Here is a 19,032-nt window from a genome sequence, read left to right as displayed (position 1 = left end):
CAACTGCTGCATTATGCTCTGTCATTCATCATCGGTTGCAATAGGGAGGAGTATGCAGTTAGCACATCACACTCACAGCGTGGTCAGCGTAACAGACTGTCAAACCTAAGGGCCCGGGTTCGATTTCCGGCTGGGTCGTAGATTTTCTCTGCTCAGGGATTGGGTGTTGTGTTGTCCTTATCATCATCATTTCATCTTCATTGACGCGCAAGTCACCGAAGTGGCGTCAAATCGAAAGACTTGCACCCGGCGAGCGGTCTACCCGACGGGAGGCCCTCGTCACACGACATTTATTTATTTTACACTCACGGCAGTTGTCAACCATTTGGAGCTGATACCTCTCAGTCAGGTAGCTCCTCAGTTGGGCTTGTGAGGCTGACTGCACCTCTCTTGGAGCTAATACCTCTCAGTCAGGTAGCTCCTCAGTTGGGCTTGTGAGGCTGACTGCACCTCAAACTTGTTCCACCGAGGAAAAATATGTGCAGTATAGGGAATCGAAACTGGGTCCCTTGCATGTTGGTCAGTAGCATTGACAGTTCAGCTACGGAGATGGACTTACATGAATACATACTATTATTATTATAGTGAACAATATGGAATAGAACTGAGCTCAGAGAGGTGCTGAGTCAAGAAAACATGTGCTAGCTCAGTGAGTGAGGGAGCCAACAGTGCAGAGAATGAAGGGACTCCTGAGTTGATTTGTGATCCACTCCTTGTGAGCCTTTGGGAACAGAGTCACTCTTGAGTCACTTTGAGATGTGGTCCATAGGAGCAACAATGAGCCAGTGAGCCAAGGAGCCGTTCGTAGGGAAGTGACTCCTGAGTCACTTTGTAGTCTGCTTCATATGAGCAGTGGCTGATGACTGCTGCTCAAGTGACTCGCATGATCACTGAAAAAATATGCTATGTGTGATGCTATGTCAAAGGATAGGAAGTAACAACTTGCCCAAGAGTATGAACCGATTATTGGTGTTCTGAAATTTCAGGTTTTCATTTCAGATAAAGAGCAGAAATATAGGCATCAGTGATAGCTCTTTACAATGTGCCAGAGTAATGTAGAGAAAGTAGAGATAAACAATTTGATATGGGACACTTGCGGTCTATCAAATCGAGAATAGACCTCAAATTAGCCTGCGAAGACTACTTAAGCTACAGTACATGTATATCATGCAAGATTTTCTATATTCTTTCATTCTTTTCAAGCAAACTGTTAGTCCTAGAGAAAAGTGAATAGGGAATTTTTGTAGGAAATTTAATGTTTTCACGAGAGTATCAAAGCGCCCACACCACCACATTCATGCCCCGTCAGTCAGAATTTCTAGTATGTTGTTCGTGGCACTCCCTCCTAGCACTATACAAAAATTGTCGACTACATCAATTACTTCCCCACATTCGAACGTGTTTGGTCTTCATTGACTGAGCTACTATGTCACTGCTGCTTTGTTAACGTTATTACCTTAAACTTTACTGTGAGAGTAATGAGAGGGAACAGATTTTTGTAAACTTTATGCACAAACTAAATATGTTTACAGTTTGATCTAAACTTGACAATTATAAACACAGCTGTTTTGTAGTAAGAGTGTCAGACAAATAGAAAGAGTTAATTGTTAATTTTATGTTGTTAAAATTCACATAACAGCGAGATAAAATTTCCACAAACGTCGCTTTATACACTCCTGGAAATGGAAAAAAGAACACCTTGACACCGGTGTGTCAGACCCACCATACTTGCTCCGGACACTGCGAGAGGGCTGTACAAGGAATGATCACACGCACGGCACAGCGGACACACCAGGAACCGCGGTGTTGGCCGTCGAATGGCGTTAGCTGCGCAGCATTTGTGCACCGCCGCCGTCAGTGTCAGCCAGTTTGCCGTGGCATACGGAGCTACATCGCAGTATTTAACACTGGTAGCATGCCGCGACAGCGTGGACGTGAACCGTATGTGCAGTTGACGGACTTTGAGCGAGGGCGTATAGTGGGCATGCGAAAGGCCGGGTGGACGTACCGCCGAATTGCTCAACACGTGGGACGTGAGGTATCCACAGTACATCGATGCTGTCGCCAGTGGTCGGCGGAAGGTGCACGTGCCCGTCGACCTGGGACCGGACCGCAGCGACGCACGGATGCACGCCAAGACCGTAGGATACTACGCAGTGCCGTAGGGGACCGCACCGCCACTTCCCAGCAAATTAGGGACACTGTTGCTCCTGGGGTATCGGCGAGGACCATTCGCAACCGTCTCCATGAAGCTGGGCTACGGTCCCGCACACCGTTAGGCCGTCTTCCGCTCACGCGCCAACATCGTGCAGCCCGCCTCCAGTGGTGTCGCGACAGGCGTGAATGGAGGGACGAATGGAGACGTGTCGTCTTCAGCGATGAGAGTCGCTTCTGCCTTGGTGCCAATGATGGTCGTATGCGTGTTTGGCGCCGTGCATGTGAGCGCCACAATCAGGACTGCAAACGACCGAGGCACACAGGGCCAACACCCGGCATCATGGTGTGGGGACAGATCTCCTACACTGGCCGTACACCTCTGGTGATCGTCGAGGGGACACTGAATAGTGCACGGTACATCCAAACCGTCATCGAACCCATCGTTCTACCATTCCTAGACCGGCAAGGGAACTTGCTGTTCCAACAGGACAATGCACGTCCGCATGTATCCCGTGCCACCCAACGTGCTCTAGAAGGTGTAAGTCAACTACCCTGGCCAGCAAGATCTCCGGATCTGTCCCCCATTGAGCATGTTTGGGACTGGATGAAGCGTCGTCTCACGCGGTCTGCACTTCCAGCACGAACGCTGGTCCAACTGAGGCGCCGGGTGGAAATGGCATGGCAAGCCGTTCCACAGGACTACATCCAGCATCTCTACGATCGTCTCCATGGGAGAATAACAGCCTGCATTGCTGCGAAAGGTGGATATACACTGTACTAGTGCCGACATTGTGCATGCTCTGTTGCCTGTGTCTATGTGCCTGTGGTTCTGTCAGTGTGATCATGTGATGTATCTGACCCCAGGAATGTGTCAATAAAGTTTCCCCTTCCTGGGACAATGAATTCACGGTGTTCTTATTTCAATTTCCAGGAGTGTATTTAGAAAGTCCATTAGTAAGCTATTGGCGTAAGTGCCTATCAATAATGACCAAAAATGTGGAATATGTGAAATAATTGGTGCACTCACACTTTTTTTTACAACAGTGGGGAGTGATACCATAAACAGAGCACTATAAATCCTGACTTGTGTGGATGAGTTCTTGCAAACTCGATAAATGCGGATCCAAATAAAACGCCTCTCGCTATGCATTTAAGCTACATTAAATTTCCTACAAGAGAGTTCTACTCATTTTTTCTAGTAGCAATAGTTTGTGTGGAGAGAGCGAGAGAATACCGAAAATCTTTCGTGACGTACATGTGTTGCGGCTCACGTAGCTTTTGTAAACCGGTCTGAAGTAGTTTCCTGACTCGGAAGCCAAAAATGTCGCGTATCCAATTGTTAGAGTGGGATTCCTCTATAGCATGGTGGTACATTGTAAACAGTTATCGTTTACACCCTAAAAAGACAGCGAAGCGCTCTGATTCAATGCAGTGCTCTAAAAATTGGTCTTTGTTCATTTTCCATTCTTTTCACAGCTGAGAAAGGCTGCAAACATTTGTAAGGTATACAAATCCATACATACAAGTGGTTTACATCACATTTCTTTTGCAACGTGGGAAATGTTTCCTTCAACATACAACGTGGGACGCTGTTGCAGTTGCCTGCCACAGAATCTTCGTTCTGATAATTAATGTCAACATAGAAACATTTCGGATCGGACGAGCTACTGCGTCTTTTCCCAGAGTCATCCGTTGCTCACTTCTTATAAGGATGTGGCTGTTTCAATCAGTTCAAGAGCGGATCGCCCATCTCTAATCCATAGTGGCCATGGACATACTGAAACTGAAATCTGACATAAACACAACACTTATGTGGGAGAAAACACCTTAAAGAACTGTCTACCTGGAGCAGACCACAAGGGTTCAGACGAAATTCACAGAAAACATTGTTGCTTGTTGGGGTGCTTCATGTCAAATTCGATGTGGAGAAACTAACACACAGGTACACAATGAATAAGACTTTTATTAATAATAACGTAAATTCACTCTTCTTTGTCAGTGAGGATAAGTTCACTAGAAAAAAATAGTTTGTTAGTGGAAGTCTCTGTCGTACTCAACCCCTCTGATAATATAAGTACAAGTTTAACAGTTCCCCTAGTATGGCTAAATCACAAAAGATATGACAGAGTCAAAGCGTTCAGGACCACTTAGTGATTTGACTGTCTCTGATCAAAGTCATAGTAATGAGCTGAGATACAAAAGGTCTGGAAAGCCCAAGTGTCAAGAGTAAAATCTCTGCATAACCAGGACAAAGCTTAATAAACGGTAGGTAGACGAATTGCCAGCGAACTGTTTCTTCCCGTGCAATGTTGTGATGGTCTGCGCCAGCTTTGCCTCCAAGGAGCGATGCCACTGCTGTCTGTCGGCAAGATGACAAGGGAAACTCCTCATCGCCCCCCCCCCCCCCCCAAAATCAGATATACTAGTAAGATGGCCCAGTGGATAGGCCGTCAAAAACTAAACACAAATCAAGCATAAAAACAGGAAGAGCTGTGAGAAAAAAGCAAAATAGAAACAGTGAACGGTCCAAGAGCAAGAGGTGCAACAAAAAATGATTCAAATGGATCTGAGCACTATGGGACCTAACTTCTGAGGTCATCAGTCCCCTAGAACTTAGAACTACTTAAACCTAACTAACCTAAGGACGTCACACACAATCATTCCCTAGGCACGATTCGAACGTGCGACCGTAGCGGTCGTGCGGTTCCAGACTGCAGCGCCTAGAACCGTTCGGCCACCCCGACCGTGAGGTGCAACAAAGATCGGCCTCTAACAGCAACGGCGCTGTGGGTAACTGGACATGGTGTTAGACTGCTATGCGGGCGATCTGTGCTCCAAACTCTTGTGTGATCTTTGTTTTTTTTCCCACATAATCGTGAACTGTCTGTCCGGTCATTGAAATGTTTTAGTCTTGGCAGTTGTCATACGATACACTGGTTATAGGATGTGAGTCATGTGGTAAGAATACGTTACCGTCGCAAGTAAATGCAATGCAGACAGCAGCGACCGGCCGAGACAGAAGCAGCAACAGGGTAGTAACCGATTTTGTGACTTTTACGAGTTCCTAACCATGAGCAAATTTTATGATTTCGTTTGTGTACTTTGATAGTTTAGTTTCTTGAGTTTCTGCGTGCTAATTTAATATTTAATAGCCACAGATCTCGCGTTTTCATTTGTATCGAAGAGTAAACCGATTTTGTGACATATTAGAATTATTTAGTCTCACCTGAGTGCTTCGTAGTTCGGTTTTTGAGTCTCTACGTATTAATCTAATTTATTAGCGTTTTAGTCAGCGTCTACAGTAGAGTTCCGCAGCACGTGCCGATAGTCCGTTTATCTGGGTAGTGTAGTTTTCCACGGACTTCAGTACGAATAGGGACTGTGACTGTGGTAGCGGATGCGAGCCGAGTTGGTGACACTTCGCTCTCAGCTGCAGGTTGTGGTTGCTTCGGTTACACAGCTTGAAGTTGCAGTGGATGGGCACCACTGTTGTGTGCCGGCCATGGGGATCCAACGGACATCCAGCACGTCAGAGCCCTCCGGTCGGTCCTCGCGGTGGCCAGCCCAGTTACTGATCGCAGTGAGGTTGATCCCTCATCCGTAGTCGAGTCGGAGGTCGCCTCGGGGTGTTGCAGGCGGAGAAAGACTTTCCAGAGGGGCGCAAGAAAGACTTCCCCGGTTACTCTAACAAACAGGTTCCAGGTGCTGCCTGTGGCTGTCATTATCGCTCAACCAGATGCAGTCACCTGTCGCGTTTCAGAGGAAATCTTTCAGCCTGCAAGATCCGGGCAATCACATAGGGTGGGATTATTGATAGTTGGGAGCCCCAATATTGAGCGCGCTAATGGGGCCTCTTAGGGACATTACTGCCAAGAAGGAAAAGGAAGCCATTGTGCACTCCGTGTGCATACTGGGTGGAATCATTCTTGACGTAGACAGGTCCTTCCGACCACAGGGTGCAGCCAGCTGCAGGTATTATAACGAGTATACAGACCTCCTATTAGTCAGTCTGCATTAATCCGTAGTCAAGTTTCAGTCTGGGCCTAATAAGATTATCATATTCCTGTACATAGCCATGAACAGAAATGTATAGACACTTTGTCAAGTATCAGAGATATGTGAAAATAAGATTAACGTACCAAGACGCAAGGAACTTCAGATTGTCAATTGTAAATAGCATCCAGAATCATGTTAAGTAAGGTTAATGATTATTATTATTTTAATAAATGCGTGTGAAAATTAATCATGTTCTATATAAAGTTGGTCACGACCAATCTGTTACTCTAAGCGTGCCAGTGGCATTTCTATCGTCTGACCTAACGGGAGAAGACAAACACGCCACGATAAGACCACGAGACCTATTCCTGACACTCGACTACTTCGTTAGAGCGACAAGTCAAATAATCTGATGGTGTGTGTACCGAAGGTCTTACAGTACGCACACCACAATTGGCACCCGAAATAAAATAATAACTGGATCCTTTTACCGCCCTCACAATTCAGATGATACAGTTTTTGAAAGGTTCAAACAAAACTTTAGCTTGATTCCAAACACGTACCCGACTCATACGATTATAGTTGGTGGGGACTGTAATTTACCCTCGACATGTTGGCGAAAATGCATGTTTAATTCCGGAGGTACGCATAAAAACATCATTCGAAATTGTGCTAAATGCATTATCTGAAAATTATTTCGAGCAGTTCATAATCTCACGCGAATAATAAACGGTTGTGAAAACACACTTGACCTCTTAGCAACAAATAATCCTGAGCTAATGACAAGCTTCAAAACTGATACAGGGATTAGTGAACACAGGGCTGTCGTAGGGAGATTGAATATTGTAACCCCCAAATCCTCCAAAAATAAATGAAACATATACATATTCATAAAACAGATAAAAACTCGTTTGACGCCTTCCTGAGAGGTAATCTCCACTTCTTCCAAAATAACAAAGTAAGTTTAATCCAGATGTGGCCTCAACTTAAAGAAATAGTATCGGCAGCAGTTCAGAGATTTATACCAAATAAATTAACGAACGACCGAACTCATCCTCCTTTGTTACATAAAACGGGGCAGAGCATTGTTGCAGAACCAACGGAAACAACATGCCAAATATAAGTGGACGCAAAATCTCCAAGATTGGCGAACTTTTACAGAAGCTCCAAATTTAACGTTAATTTCAAAGCGAGATGCTCATAATAGTTTTCACAGCAAACTGGGTCGCAAAACCTGGCAGAAAATCCAAAGAGAATGTGGTCGTATGTGAAGTACGCTAGCGGCCAGACTCAATCAATGACTTCTCTGCGCGATAGTAATGGAATACTATCGAAGACAGTGCTGCCAAAGCAGAGTCACTAAACAAAGCCTTTAAAAATTCCTTCACCAAAGAAGACGAACTAAATATTTCAGAAATAGAATCAAGAACGGCTGCCAACATGAGTAATGTAGAAGTAGATGTCCTCGGAGTAGTGAAGCAAATTAATTCTCTTAACAGAAACAAGTATTCCGGACTAGATTGTATACCATTTAGGTTCCTTTCAGAGTATGCTGATACAATAGCTCCATACTTAACAAATATGTACAACCGTTCCCTCGACAAAAGATCCGTACCCAAAGACTGGAAAGTTGCATAACTCACACCAATGTTCAAGAAAGGTAGTAGGAGTAATACGCTAAATTACAGGCCGATATCCAGAATGAGATTTTCACTCTGCAGCGGAGTGTGCGCTGATATGAAACTTCCTGGCAGATTAAAACTGTGTGCCCGACCAAGACTCGAACTCGGGACCTTTGCCTTTCGCGTGCAAGTGCTCTACCATCTGAGCTACCGAAGCACGACTCACGTCCGGTACTCACAGCTTTACTTCTGCCAGTACCTCGTCTCCTACGTTCCAAACTTTACAGAAGCTCTCCTGCGAACCTTGCAGAACTAGCACTCCTGAAAGAAAGGATATTGCGGAGACATGGCTTAGCCACAACCTGGGGGATGTTTCCAGAAGGTAGGAGACGGATACTGGCAGAAGTAAAACTGTGAGTACCGGGCGTGAGTCGTGCTTCGGTAGCTCAGTTGGTAGAGCACTTGCCCGCGAAAGGCAAAGGTCCCGAGTTCGAGTCTCGGTCGGGCACACAGTTTTAATCTGCCACGAAGTTTCATATCAGCGCACTCTGCGCTGCAGAGTGAAAATCTCATTCTGGAAACATCCGCCAGGCTGTGCCTAAGCCATGTCTCCGCAATATCCTTTCTTTCAGGAGTGCTAGTTCTGCATGTCTAGCAGGAGAGCTTCTGTAAAGTTTGGAAGGTAGGAGACGAGGTACTGGAAGAAGTAAAGCTGTGAGTACCGGACGTGAGTCGTGCTTCGGTAGCTCAGATGGTAGAGCACTTGCCCGCGAAAGGCAAAGGTCCCGAGTTCGAGTCTCGGTCGGGCACACAGTTTTAATCTGCCACGAAGTTTCATATCAGCGCACTCTGCGCTGCAGAGTGAAAATCTCATTCTGGAAACATCCCCCAGGCTGTGGCTAAGCCATGTCTCCGCAATATCCTTTCTTTCAGGAATGCTAGTTCTGCATGTCTAGCAGGAGAGCTTCTGTAAAGTTTGGAAGGTAGGAGACGAGGTACTGGAAGAAGTAAAGCTGTGAGTACCGGACGTGAGTCGTGCTTCTGTAGCTCAGATGGTAGAGCACTTGCCCGCGAAAGGCAAAGGTCCCGAGTTCGAGTCTCGGTCGAGCACACAGTTTTAATCTGCCAGGAAGTTTCATAGGCCGATATCATTAACGTCGATATGCAGCTGGCTTCTGGAAGATATACTGTGTTCCAACATTATGAATTATCTCGAATGAAACGGTCTAGCGTCACACAGGCAACACGGGTTTAGAAACCATCGTACTTACGAAACACAACAAGCTCTTTACTCACACGAAGTGTTGAGTGCCATTGACAAGGGATTTGAAATGGGTTATGTATTTCTGAATATCCGGAAGGCTTTTGAAATGGTTCAAATGGCTCTGAGCACTATGTGACTTAACTTCTGAGGTCATCAGTCCCTTAGAACTTAGAATTTCTTAAATTGAACTAACCTAAGGACATCACACACAATCATGCCCCAGGCAGGATTCGAACCTGTGACAGTAGCGGTGGTGCGGTTCCAAAATGTAGCGCCTAGAACCGCTCGGCCAATCCGGCCGGCAAGGCTTTTGACACTGTACCACACAAGCGTCTAGCAGTGAAATATCGTGCTTACGGAATATTGCCTCAGTTATGTGACTGGATTCATGATTTTCTGTCAGAGAGATCGCAGTTCGTAGTAACTGATAGAAAGCCGTTGAGTAAAACAGAAGTAATTTCTGGCGTTCGTCATGGTAGTATTAAAGGCCCTTTGGTGTTCCTTATCTATATAAACGATTTGGGAGACTGTATGAGCGGACGTCTTAGGTTCTTTGTAGATGACGCTGTCGTTTATCGACAAGTAAAGTCATCAGAAGATCAAAACAAATTGCAAAATGATTTACAAAAGATGTCTGTATGTTCCGAAATTGGCAATTGACCTAAAATTATGAAAAGTGTGAGGTCATCCACATGAGTGGTAAAAGGAATCTGTTAAACTTTGGTTACACGATAAGTCAGCCAAATCTAAAAGCCGTAAATTCAACTAAATACCTAAGAATCACAATTACGAATAACTTATATTGGCAATAACACTTAGAAAAATTTGTGGAGAAGGCTAACCAAAGACTACGTTTTATTGGCAGGACACTTACAAGGGAACCTCCCTATCGCATCCCCTTCAGATTTAGTTATAAGTTGGCACAGTGAATAGGCCTTGAAAAACTGAACACAGATCAATCGAGAAAACAGGAAGAAGTTGTGTGCAACTATGAAAAAAATATACATGCGCAAGATATGCAACATCAAGGATAATGTCAGCTCAGGAGCGCCGTGGTCCCATGGTTAGCGTGAGGAGCTGAGGGGGTGCAATGGGGAGGTTCTCTTGTTAGAAAATGTGACAGATCTACTAAAGAGTGCCTACACTACGCTTGTCCGTCCTCTTTTAGAATACTGTTGCTCGGTGTGGGATGTTTACCAGATAGAATTGACAGAGTACATCGAAAAACTTCAAACGAGGGCAGCACGTTTTTTATTAATGTGAAATAGAAGAGAGGGTGTCACTGAAATTATACAGGATTTGGGGTGGACGTCATTAAAACAAAGGCGTTTTTCGTTGTGGCAGAATCTTCTCACGAAATTTCAATCACGAACTTTCTCCTTCAAATGCAAAAATATTTTCTTGACGCTGACCTACTTAGGGAGAAACGATCACCATAATAAAATAGTGGAAATCAGAGCTCGCATGGAAAGATATAGATATTGGCTTTTTGCGCGCACTAAACGAGATTGGAATAATAGCGAATTGTGAAGGTGATTCGATAAACTCTGTGCCAGGCACTTAAATGTAGTGCAGAGTGCAGAGTATCCATGTAGATTTAGAATAGTGAGATCAGGCGACATACCACATAGACGTCTCACAGAAATGAAAACAACAAATAAACGAGTGTGAACTATGTCACACCAAAGTAATTCGAGAGTGAGGACTTCCGAAACGGAACGCAACTTCAAAAACATTAAGAAAGTATGTTTTGACAGAACACAGAGGAACTGTGTGATTGTCAAACTGTCGCGTTCATTTGTTGCAGCTCATGTGACAAACTATTATATTTCCATCATTTCCATGGGAGTGATCACATTCATATAAACAACTATATCTAGCAAGGAGGCATATCTCACTCACTTACCAGTCGTACAAATTAGGTGCGTCGATTAGAGATTCCTATCATAGAACAGACGTACTGTCACTAATGCTGTGTATGACACACCAGGCGTGTTTTCCCGTGGAGGATTCGGTTCACCTGTCGGTATTAAACGTTTGCTGTTCCCATTCGAAAATTGTCTCCTTTCGGCTGCTAATAGAGTAGTTGTGCAGAATCAACTGTCGTTATAGATCCCTATCTTACACCTCGCTGTTGCAAGTGGACGTTATGCCAAGACACAAAAAAAAATTGAATTACGCAAACAGCGGGAAGAAGGTTAAAAAAAAAGAAAAGAAAATGGCAGGAGAGAGGTTTGAACACGGCTTCTATGCCCGACAATCCAACTTCGTAACTACTTTTTTTATATTTAAAAAGGAACAATAGAAAACAAGAGAACTACCTTTTTGTTGGTATTACAAATGAGATTAACTATTTCTTTATATACATACAACCATAATCTGAAAGGATAACTATAAACCAGACTGACGTAAAATTAACATTGTGATAAATAGTAAGCTTTGGAAGGTAACCATACGTCAGAAATAAAAACGCAAAAAATACGAGAAAAAGAAATACTTCTCCAACTACGCTTCAAATTCCTATGAATATCTTTCACAAATTAAAGCAAATCCTGGCTCACATATAACATTTCAGTGAAGTTAAATTTCGGTAACAACTACTGCCTTTTCATACCGCAATAATATTACTGTATTGCTTGAAGCTAGTACACTGAACATTATTCTCGCACTACATAAAAAAAACACATCACAATGGAGAATCGTATTTCCAATCCCCCCGCAGTTTGTCATCCGGATATGTCTTCTCGTAAATACAATGTATCCACCGATTCTTATCTTCAGTTCATGCTTTCTTCGCATCTATAATTTAACTTCTCCTACCCCTGACGTTCCAGCTAGCGGGGGCTCTTGAAACGCAGTCCATAGGACGTTACAGAAATACTGTCGGTATTTCGGATTGTTCACGATCTTTAGATGTCGCTACTGTAAAAAGGTCCAAAAATCCATTACATTCATTGGGCCATCTCTGAATAAAAAGAGCACCGTCTGGACGCGAAGCCACGTTACAGATTTCGTTTTGGTACGTGGGTAGTACGTCACGTCCGCGAAGAATATAATCCCTGGTTCAATGTTGTTTTGTCCCATTCGGAGAAAGAAAGCGGTCAATCGAGCCGCCAAACGCCACACTTCTGCCAAGGGGACGCATATAAGGCGGTGCTGATCGTTCAGAATTAGGCACTGAGGGCACATTAGTGAATCCGTCAAATGAATCGCATGGAGTCTGGATCGGGAGACATTTTTACCATTAACTGTTAGGTACCACGTTGCACATGTCTCTGTGTCTAAGGAAACGTGGTGTATCGATCACCATACTACTTGCCAATTGTTCAAAAAATGTTCAAATATGTGTGAAATCTAATGGGACGTAACTGCTAAGGTCATCAGTCCCTAAGCTTACACACTACTTAATCTAAGTTATCGTAAGGACAAACACACACACCCATGCCCGGGCGAAGACTCGAACCTCCGCCGGGACCAGCCGCACAGCCAATTGTTATGTGGATGCTTCCGCTCAATAGGACTGCTGTGTCGCCCGGTCGTTAGTATCCGATACATGTCACGGGCCGTTGCAGGTCTCGTTTCAGACAGAGCCGTCTCAACGTAGCTAAAGTGCGTATGTGCTGGAGTGACTGGGAAATGTGGTGGACCGCTGCTGGCACCTTCTGGTTCTTGTATTAAGATTCCTGTCAGACAAGTCTGATGTCGTTTCCACAGTTTTAACATTGTGCTCATATATAGTGCCACCACACGATCACGAACATGTGCAAGACCAAGTCCACTCCTACTCAGAGGGAGGTTAAGGGCGTTATATCTTACATTAAACAGTAGACCTGTAAGTCAAAGGAATGTCACCGGTATTCGTAATACTATCGTCACCGGTTACAGACATGTCCACATTTATACAGCTGCCAGCGGCCGTTCCATATTTGCGTATCCAATATGAAGCCACACTCATATCGTTTAAATTCCGTACTATCAGCACCAGGTCATCCGCATATGACTTGCACCTAAATGTGTATCCTCGCAAAGTCAGTCCTCTTAAGCGGTGTCGTAGGCCGCTAAGTAACGGGTCGAGAGACAGTGCATATAATGTCGTTGATAAGGGACATCCATTTTCTCGTACGCCCACTGACGAGAACTTTGACGGAGGCATTGCTCTGTAGCCGCAGCAAGACATCGACAAATGGTCGTGTAAATCGCATGTGTCAAGACTTCTGCAAGATAATTATCGCTAACTCTATCAAAGGCTTCAAAAAAATCTATTGACGCTAGTGTTGCACGGAGGCAATACTATTCGGACGAGTGCTACTAATAATCTGGTGAATATTTTAAAGTCGCAGTTAAGGAGCGTCAGTGGTCGGTAGTCCGGTATCCTTGTACCACCCGAGGGTTTGTGTATCGGGATAATCAGCCCCTTCCCAAGAGCCGGCGGTTAGGGCACGTCAGGAGACATTAATTCGTGGCAGATAGTAGTCCATCATGGTACAATCACATAGCTAGAGGTCCTGTAGAATTCCAGAGGGAGGCCATCTGGTCCCTGTGATTTCTTCACCGCTCTCCTACCAATGACCTCTATCACTTCCTCCTCTGTAATCTCATCCATCATTTGTGCTTCCGCCTCAGGATTAATGGTGCCGAAAATCATATGCGTAACTTCGTTAATGCCGGCCATATCGGTATCCACTGCGGTGTACAATTGAGTGTAATGTTCTACAAAGGCATTGCCTCTTTCTTGATGCGATGTCAGATGTCTGCCATCATCCGTGCCCACAGCATGTACTAGGTTTCTTCGTCGTCTTTTGCTTTCGTTGACGATGTGCTACATCGATGGGCATTCTCCTGAAACCCGATCTAGTGTGGCTCCTCTTCTACTACCTGGGAGTGTTAGTGGACTGCTGGACGCTGTGCGTTGTCAAGTTTTTCATGTCACTCGTGACGTATGCAACTGTCGAGATGGTGGTGTTTTGGATGAGGAGTCTCGAGACCCTCTGTAAGGTGGCCGTCTTCCTCGGTCGTTTCTTGATCATCGTCCTGCATACGTATTAAGGAGTCGTCCGACGGATCTAGGCGTGGTTTCTTGCGCCGTTTCGGAGACCGTTGCAAAGGCAGGTGGGTTTCCGTATCGGAGCGTGGGCGAGTGTCTCGGTCACCACTGCAGTCAGACACGAAGGCAGCCGTTGGCACTATTCGACTGTCGATCACCATTTGCTCAGCAGATCTCAGTACTTGGGGTATCGGTCGCTGATGCTCGGTCGGAGACGTCGCCAACGTCACCATGCTCGTGTCGTCTCCGCCGTCGTCGGCTTTTCGACTGGCTTCACCGGCTGTTGGGCACTGTTACTGTTCGGTGGGGCGTCCTTCCGGAACACATTTGCATATGTGAGAGGGAGAGACCTCGAAACAGGTGTGCCGTTCCACCTGTCGGCATTTGTGCAATTCTTCTTTGGAGACACGCTGAGTGAACGTGGCCTTCCTGACCACAACCCGGACATATTTTCGGCTGACCATCGTAAATGACTATCACTCTGCAGCCTCCAATAGTGAAATAAGACGGCACATGTTTTGATAGCTCGATTCGTATTTGTCGCACACCATTAAGTACCGGATACGTGGTAAAGGTTGCCCATTTTTATGCTATGTGACGAAGTACCCGTCCATAGGATTGCGGCGAACTCAGACGGAACCTCAAACGGTAGCTCAAATACTCTTACAGTTCTCAAGCCATGTCCCGCATGATCAATAGCTGCCGTGTCCGCCCCGATAGCTGAATGGTCAGTCTGCCTTCCGCAGAGCAACAGAGCTGACGCGTCCGTGTTCACCGCGTGCGGAGCGCGAGCTCACCTTGTTTTCATTCTAACGGCCGTTGCGTAAGTGCCGGGCTACCATATACGACACATGGCGAACCGTTACCGCAAATCTACACTCTGATTTACTTTATGCAACGATTACGCCCGACCCAAAGCACTCGAGGTGGAGCATTTTCCGGGAGATGAAGTGAAGATATCGGCGACCGATATTATCGGCATACATTTGTCGATCGTGAGCAGCACGGTGTATGTTAAAATCATTAACGACGCGGCTTGCGGACGCATTCTACGCGAGACCGAATAGGGGCTCTGATTCTGTCATGCTGATGGCAATGTAGGGGCGGTAACCGTCGACCACGCAGGTTTAGGTATGCGAACGATACGCACTTTCGAATTACCATTCCAACTTCCTGCTGAGGATGTCGTGGCGGCACTCTGCCCATACGGTACAGTCCATGGCCACACTGCGGCTCAGTGGACACAGTTTCGGACTTGTCCTGTCCTAAATGAGGTCTGACAGGTCACTATTGATCTCCGAATCAACGTCCCGTCCTACTTACAGATCGGCGGATACCGTGCAATAATTATATACGACCTCGGACCTCTTCCAGGTGCGGAAAAAAAGGCCACCTTAGATCCGAATGCCTACAACGGATTACGCAACTTCCAGCTGCCGAAGGACCACCCACGTCACAACCTAAAGTGCTACCGGTGACCTACGCCGCTGCTCTAGCTTCTCCTACCGCTTTGCAACGTCGTCCGGGCGCCACCAACGACGCCACCAACGAGCCCGACCAGACACCGACGGAGAGCGCCTCGGAGGGCCCGCCGTCTCGGCCGGCCATCGACACCGCTCCGACGAAGCCGACGCAACCGAACGCTGTCCCTGACCTCGACAACACGATGGAGATCGACTCGCTCATCGTTCCTAGAGCGGCCTTCCTGCCAGAGCGACGCGACTCCCTTCCGTCTTCGGACTCGGAGGGCTGCAGAAGGAAACAACGTTCCCCGAAACGTCGCAAGCGAAGGCGTCGCACCGTTTCCGGCCAAGAGGAGACGTTGCAAGTCCTGGATGACGCAACCGTCGACCAGCACGAGGCCCCAGAACCCGCTACTGCTGACGTAGACGTTATGAGCGTGGCGACATCCATCGGTGTCCCTGCGCCCATCCCCCCGACTCCCCATGCGGACGCTGAACTAATTCATGAACATATCACAGGCGACACTACACCACGCACCATTACATAATCTTCTGCAGACAAAATGGACGATAAACTGGTGCCCGCTTCCACGGTGTGGCACGAGGAGGAGGTCGGGGAGCAGGACCCGTTACGGGACCCTGTGCCGTCGGGGCCGAACCACTAATTATACTCGCCCCAGAATCCCCTGCTGGCCAGCGGTATAACGTTCCACTGCGACGCCCGCGCCTTGGGCGGACGGCGGAGTGGAACAGCCTCCAGAAGTCCGCCACCAGGCCTGCCGGATAGCAACCATCAACACCAACAACATCCGTTCCAGGGTGAAAATCAGCCTTATGCAGGAGATGTTCTGCGCTTCTGATATTGATTTCGCTCTTCTGCAGGAAGTTCACTTGGGCAGTCTCCCCGATATCAATGGCTATACCGCCCACGCCTCCGCGAGTGATCCTATGGTCCACGGAGTGGCCATTTACGTCCATCACGGGATTTCTGTGACTGATGTCACCTTCCTTCCATCAGCTCGGGGCATGGCACTCATTGCCATGAGGACACGCAATATTAATGTCTACGCCCCCTCAGGGACCGACCGACGGCATGAAAGGGCCCAGTTTTATTCCGAGGTAATCGCTCCCCTGTTTTAAGGGCGATATGACCACTGTCTACTAGGAAGTGATTTCAACTGCGTTCTGCACCCCAAAGATCAGATTCCCCACTATACTACATGCCAGGAACTACGTATAGTGGTGCGAGACCTCCTGCTCCATGATACCTGGAAAGTTCAACACGGCGACCGTTCTGGCCATACCTCCTTACCAGTCACTCCGCAAGCCGACTAGACAGGACATATGCCTCACAAACTCTTAGATCTGCGATACGGGGTGCCGAACAGTAGCCACTGATCTTTTCCGACCATTGTGCTTACATCTGTACGGTCCTCCTTCCGCCGCAAACTGTATGGCGCAGCCGTGTGCCATGGAAACTAAGTACTTCTCATCTGCAAGACGTGGCATGTCGCCAACAAGTCACTAAAACGTGGAAAGCCTGCGACACTAATGAGATACGAGAAGGACATGGCCGACTGGCATCGCAACACTGTTGACTTCTATTATGCGATTCTCAGAGATCTGGACACTCAACCACCAACCCCAGACAACCAGTTGGAACGGCAAAGAACTAAGGCGAATATAATTGTGCTGGCACGCCGGAAATTGCAAGGAATGGTGACACGGACGCGACGCGGGTGACCAATCAGAATGGCATCGTCCACGCATTCGTCGTGCGCTACCATCGTACTTATAGTGAAGAAGAAGCTGAAACGGCAGCAGACGACTCCATTTTGCATTACGTCACGCGCATCCTTCCCCACACGGAGGCGGATGTTTTGACAGTGGCGGTCACGCGAGACGAAGTCGACAGTGCAATCGACAAGGGTGCTGTCAACAGATCGCCCGGCATTGACGGCTTGCCGATTGAGTTCTACCGTACCTTCCGGGACCTCATGGCACCGAGGTTGACGACTATGTATCAAGAACTGATGACATCTGACCAAGCAATCCTACCTGCCCTTGCTGAGGGCATCATCATACCAGTCGACAAACCAGCCCGTGGTTCGATGGTCACTAGTTACAGATCGCTCACCCTACTCAATGCCGATTAAAAGATTTTCGCTCGCTTACTGGTAATGCGGCTCCGAACAATACTCCCTCATATCCTCTCGGCCTGAGCAAACGACGCCTGGGGTACAAGTTAACACACAGACTGCCACAGGACAGGGGAATTCCGCGACTTAATTGTGATGGCGGCGGCCTGCAGACTCCGTGCAGCGGTCGTCGCTATAGACTTCGACAGCGCCTTCGATAAAGTGGGCCATCGTTTCCTGTTTTCGGTGGCAGCTCGAATGGGCATCCCCCCTCCGTTCCTCGACGTCATCCGGCGTTTCTAAAACAGTGCCAGTTCACGTGTCCAATTCAATGGACGTTTAGCAGGGCCGGTACCTATTTGCTGTTCCATACAGCAAGGTTGCCCCCACTCCACCCTCCTATATGCCATTGCCCTTGAGCCCCTCATTGGGGGCTAGACAACCAAGCGCTCTGGCCTCACCCTACGCCAACACAATTTTGCTGTCAGGTGATCTCCTCCTCCTCATTCGCTCCGGCTCTGAGATTCGAGCAGTCCTTGAACTGATTACCCGTTATGGGACTGCCGCTGGCAGTGCCATGAATGTCGCCAAATCTTCTGCAATACACACTGGACGAGGCCTCCAGGAAGGTGAAGGGGCACCCCTGCCGCTTGTGCGGACTTTCCGGTACATGGGCATTACCTTTACCCCGACGGTCTCACGAATTTCCGTCGTCTGTTACACGTCATTCGCAACGACGTCCGCCAGAACCTCTTGCGCCGCCAGGACACACTGATATGGCGCGCGCCGCTAACCTGTGATCTTGTTCAGAGCGCGCACTGTAATCGATTATAGTTCGCTGTCCTGGTGCAGGTGGCGCTCCGGTGGCGTATGTTTGCGGTGGCCGGCAGAAAGCGAGAGGAAAGTTAGTTTTCTGGGGACTGGACGGAACGTGAAGTTCGCTCTGCCTGACCTGCTAGTGACTAGCGCTAAGGTTGTTGTGCCTCGCAATATGAACAGAGTGGTCTGGGGCGGAGGCGACTCGCCGCTGTGCTGCCCATGCGATGGTGATTAATTGGAGACGGCGTACTTGTTCTTTCTGCCTGTCTGACGTGGAGGTCCGGTGGGGTCCTGTGATATTCTGACCCGGAGACAACTAGTTGCTGAATTTTGGAGTCGTCTGCCAGGTTAGGGTGTGGGCTCGGTTGGCTCTTCAGATTTTCCCATGGAATCTCCAGCAGCGGTTTCTGAACTTTCTGATGTGGGACGGTGTTGTAACCTTTTGCTGTGTGTGTGGCTCGTTACGATATTTGTTGGTACTAATTTATTTACTCAACTAGAGTCCTGCCCGGAGTTGCGTTCATGTATG

At 47.3% G+C, this 19,032-nt stretch overlaps 1 protein-coding gene across 1 annotated transcript in view; it reads left to right on the top strand.

Moving 5' to 3' along the window:
- LOC126298179 (uncharacterized) overlaps window positions 1–16,094 on the top strand; it is a 199,038-nt gene extending 182,944 nt beyond the window's left edge. The window contains exon 7 of the mRNA XM_049989488.1: window positions 15,517–16,094. Within this exon, the coding sequence (XP_049845445.1) occupies window positions 15,517–16,094 (578 nt within the window). The remainder of the gene's footprint in view (window positions 1–15,516) is intronic.
- Window positions 16,095–19,032: the final 2,938 nt, after the last annotated feature.

Source organism: Schistocerca gregaria, chromosome X (genome assembly GCF_023897955.1).
Source record: "Schistocerca gregaria isolate iqSchGreg1 chromosome X, iqSchGreg1.2, whole genome shotgun sequence".
Taxonomy (NCBI): Eukaryota; Metazoa; Arthropoda; class Insecta; order Orthoptera; family Acrididae; genus Schistocerca; species Schistocerca gregaria.
This window is presented reverse-complemented; position numbering and strand designations above follow the sequence as displayed.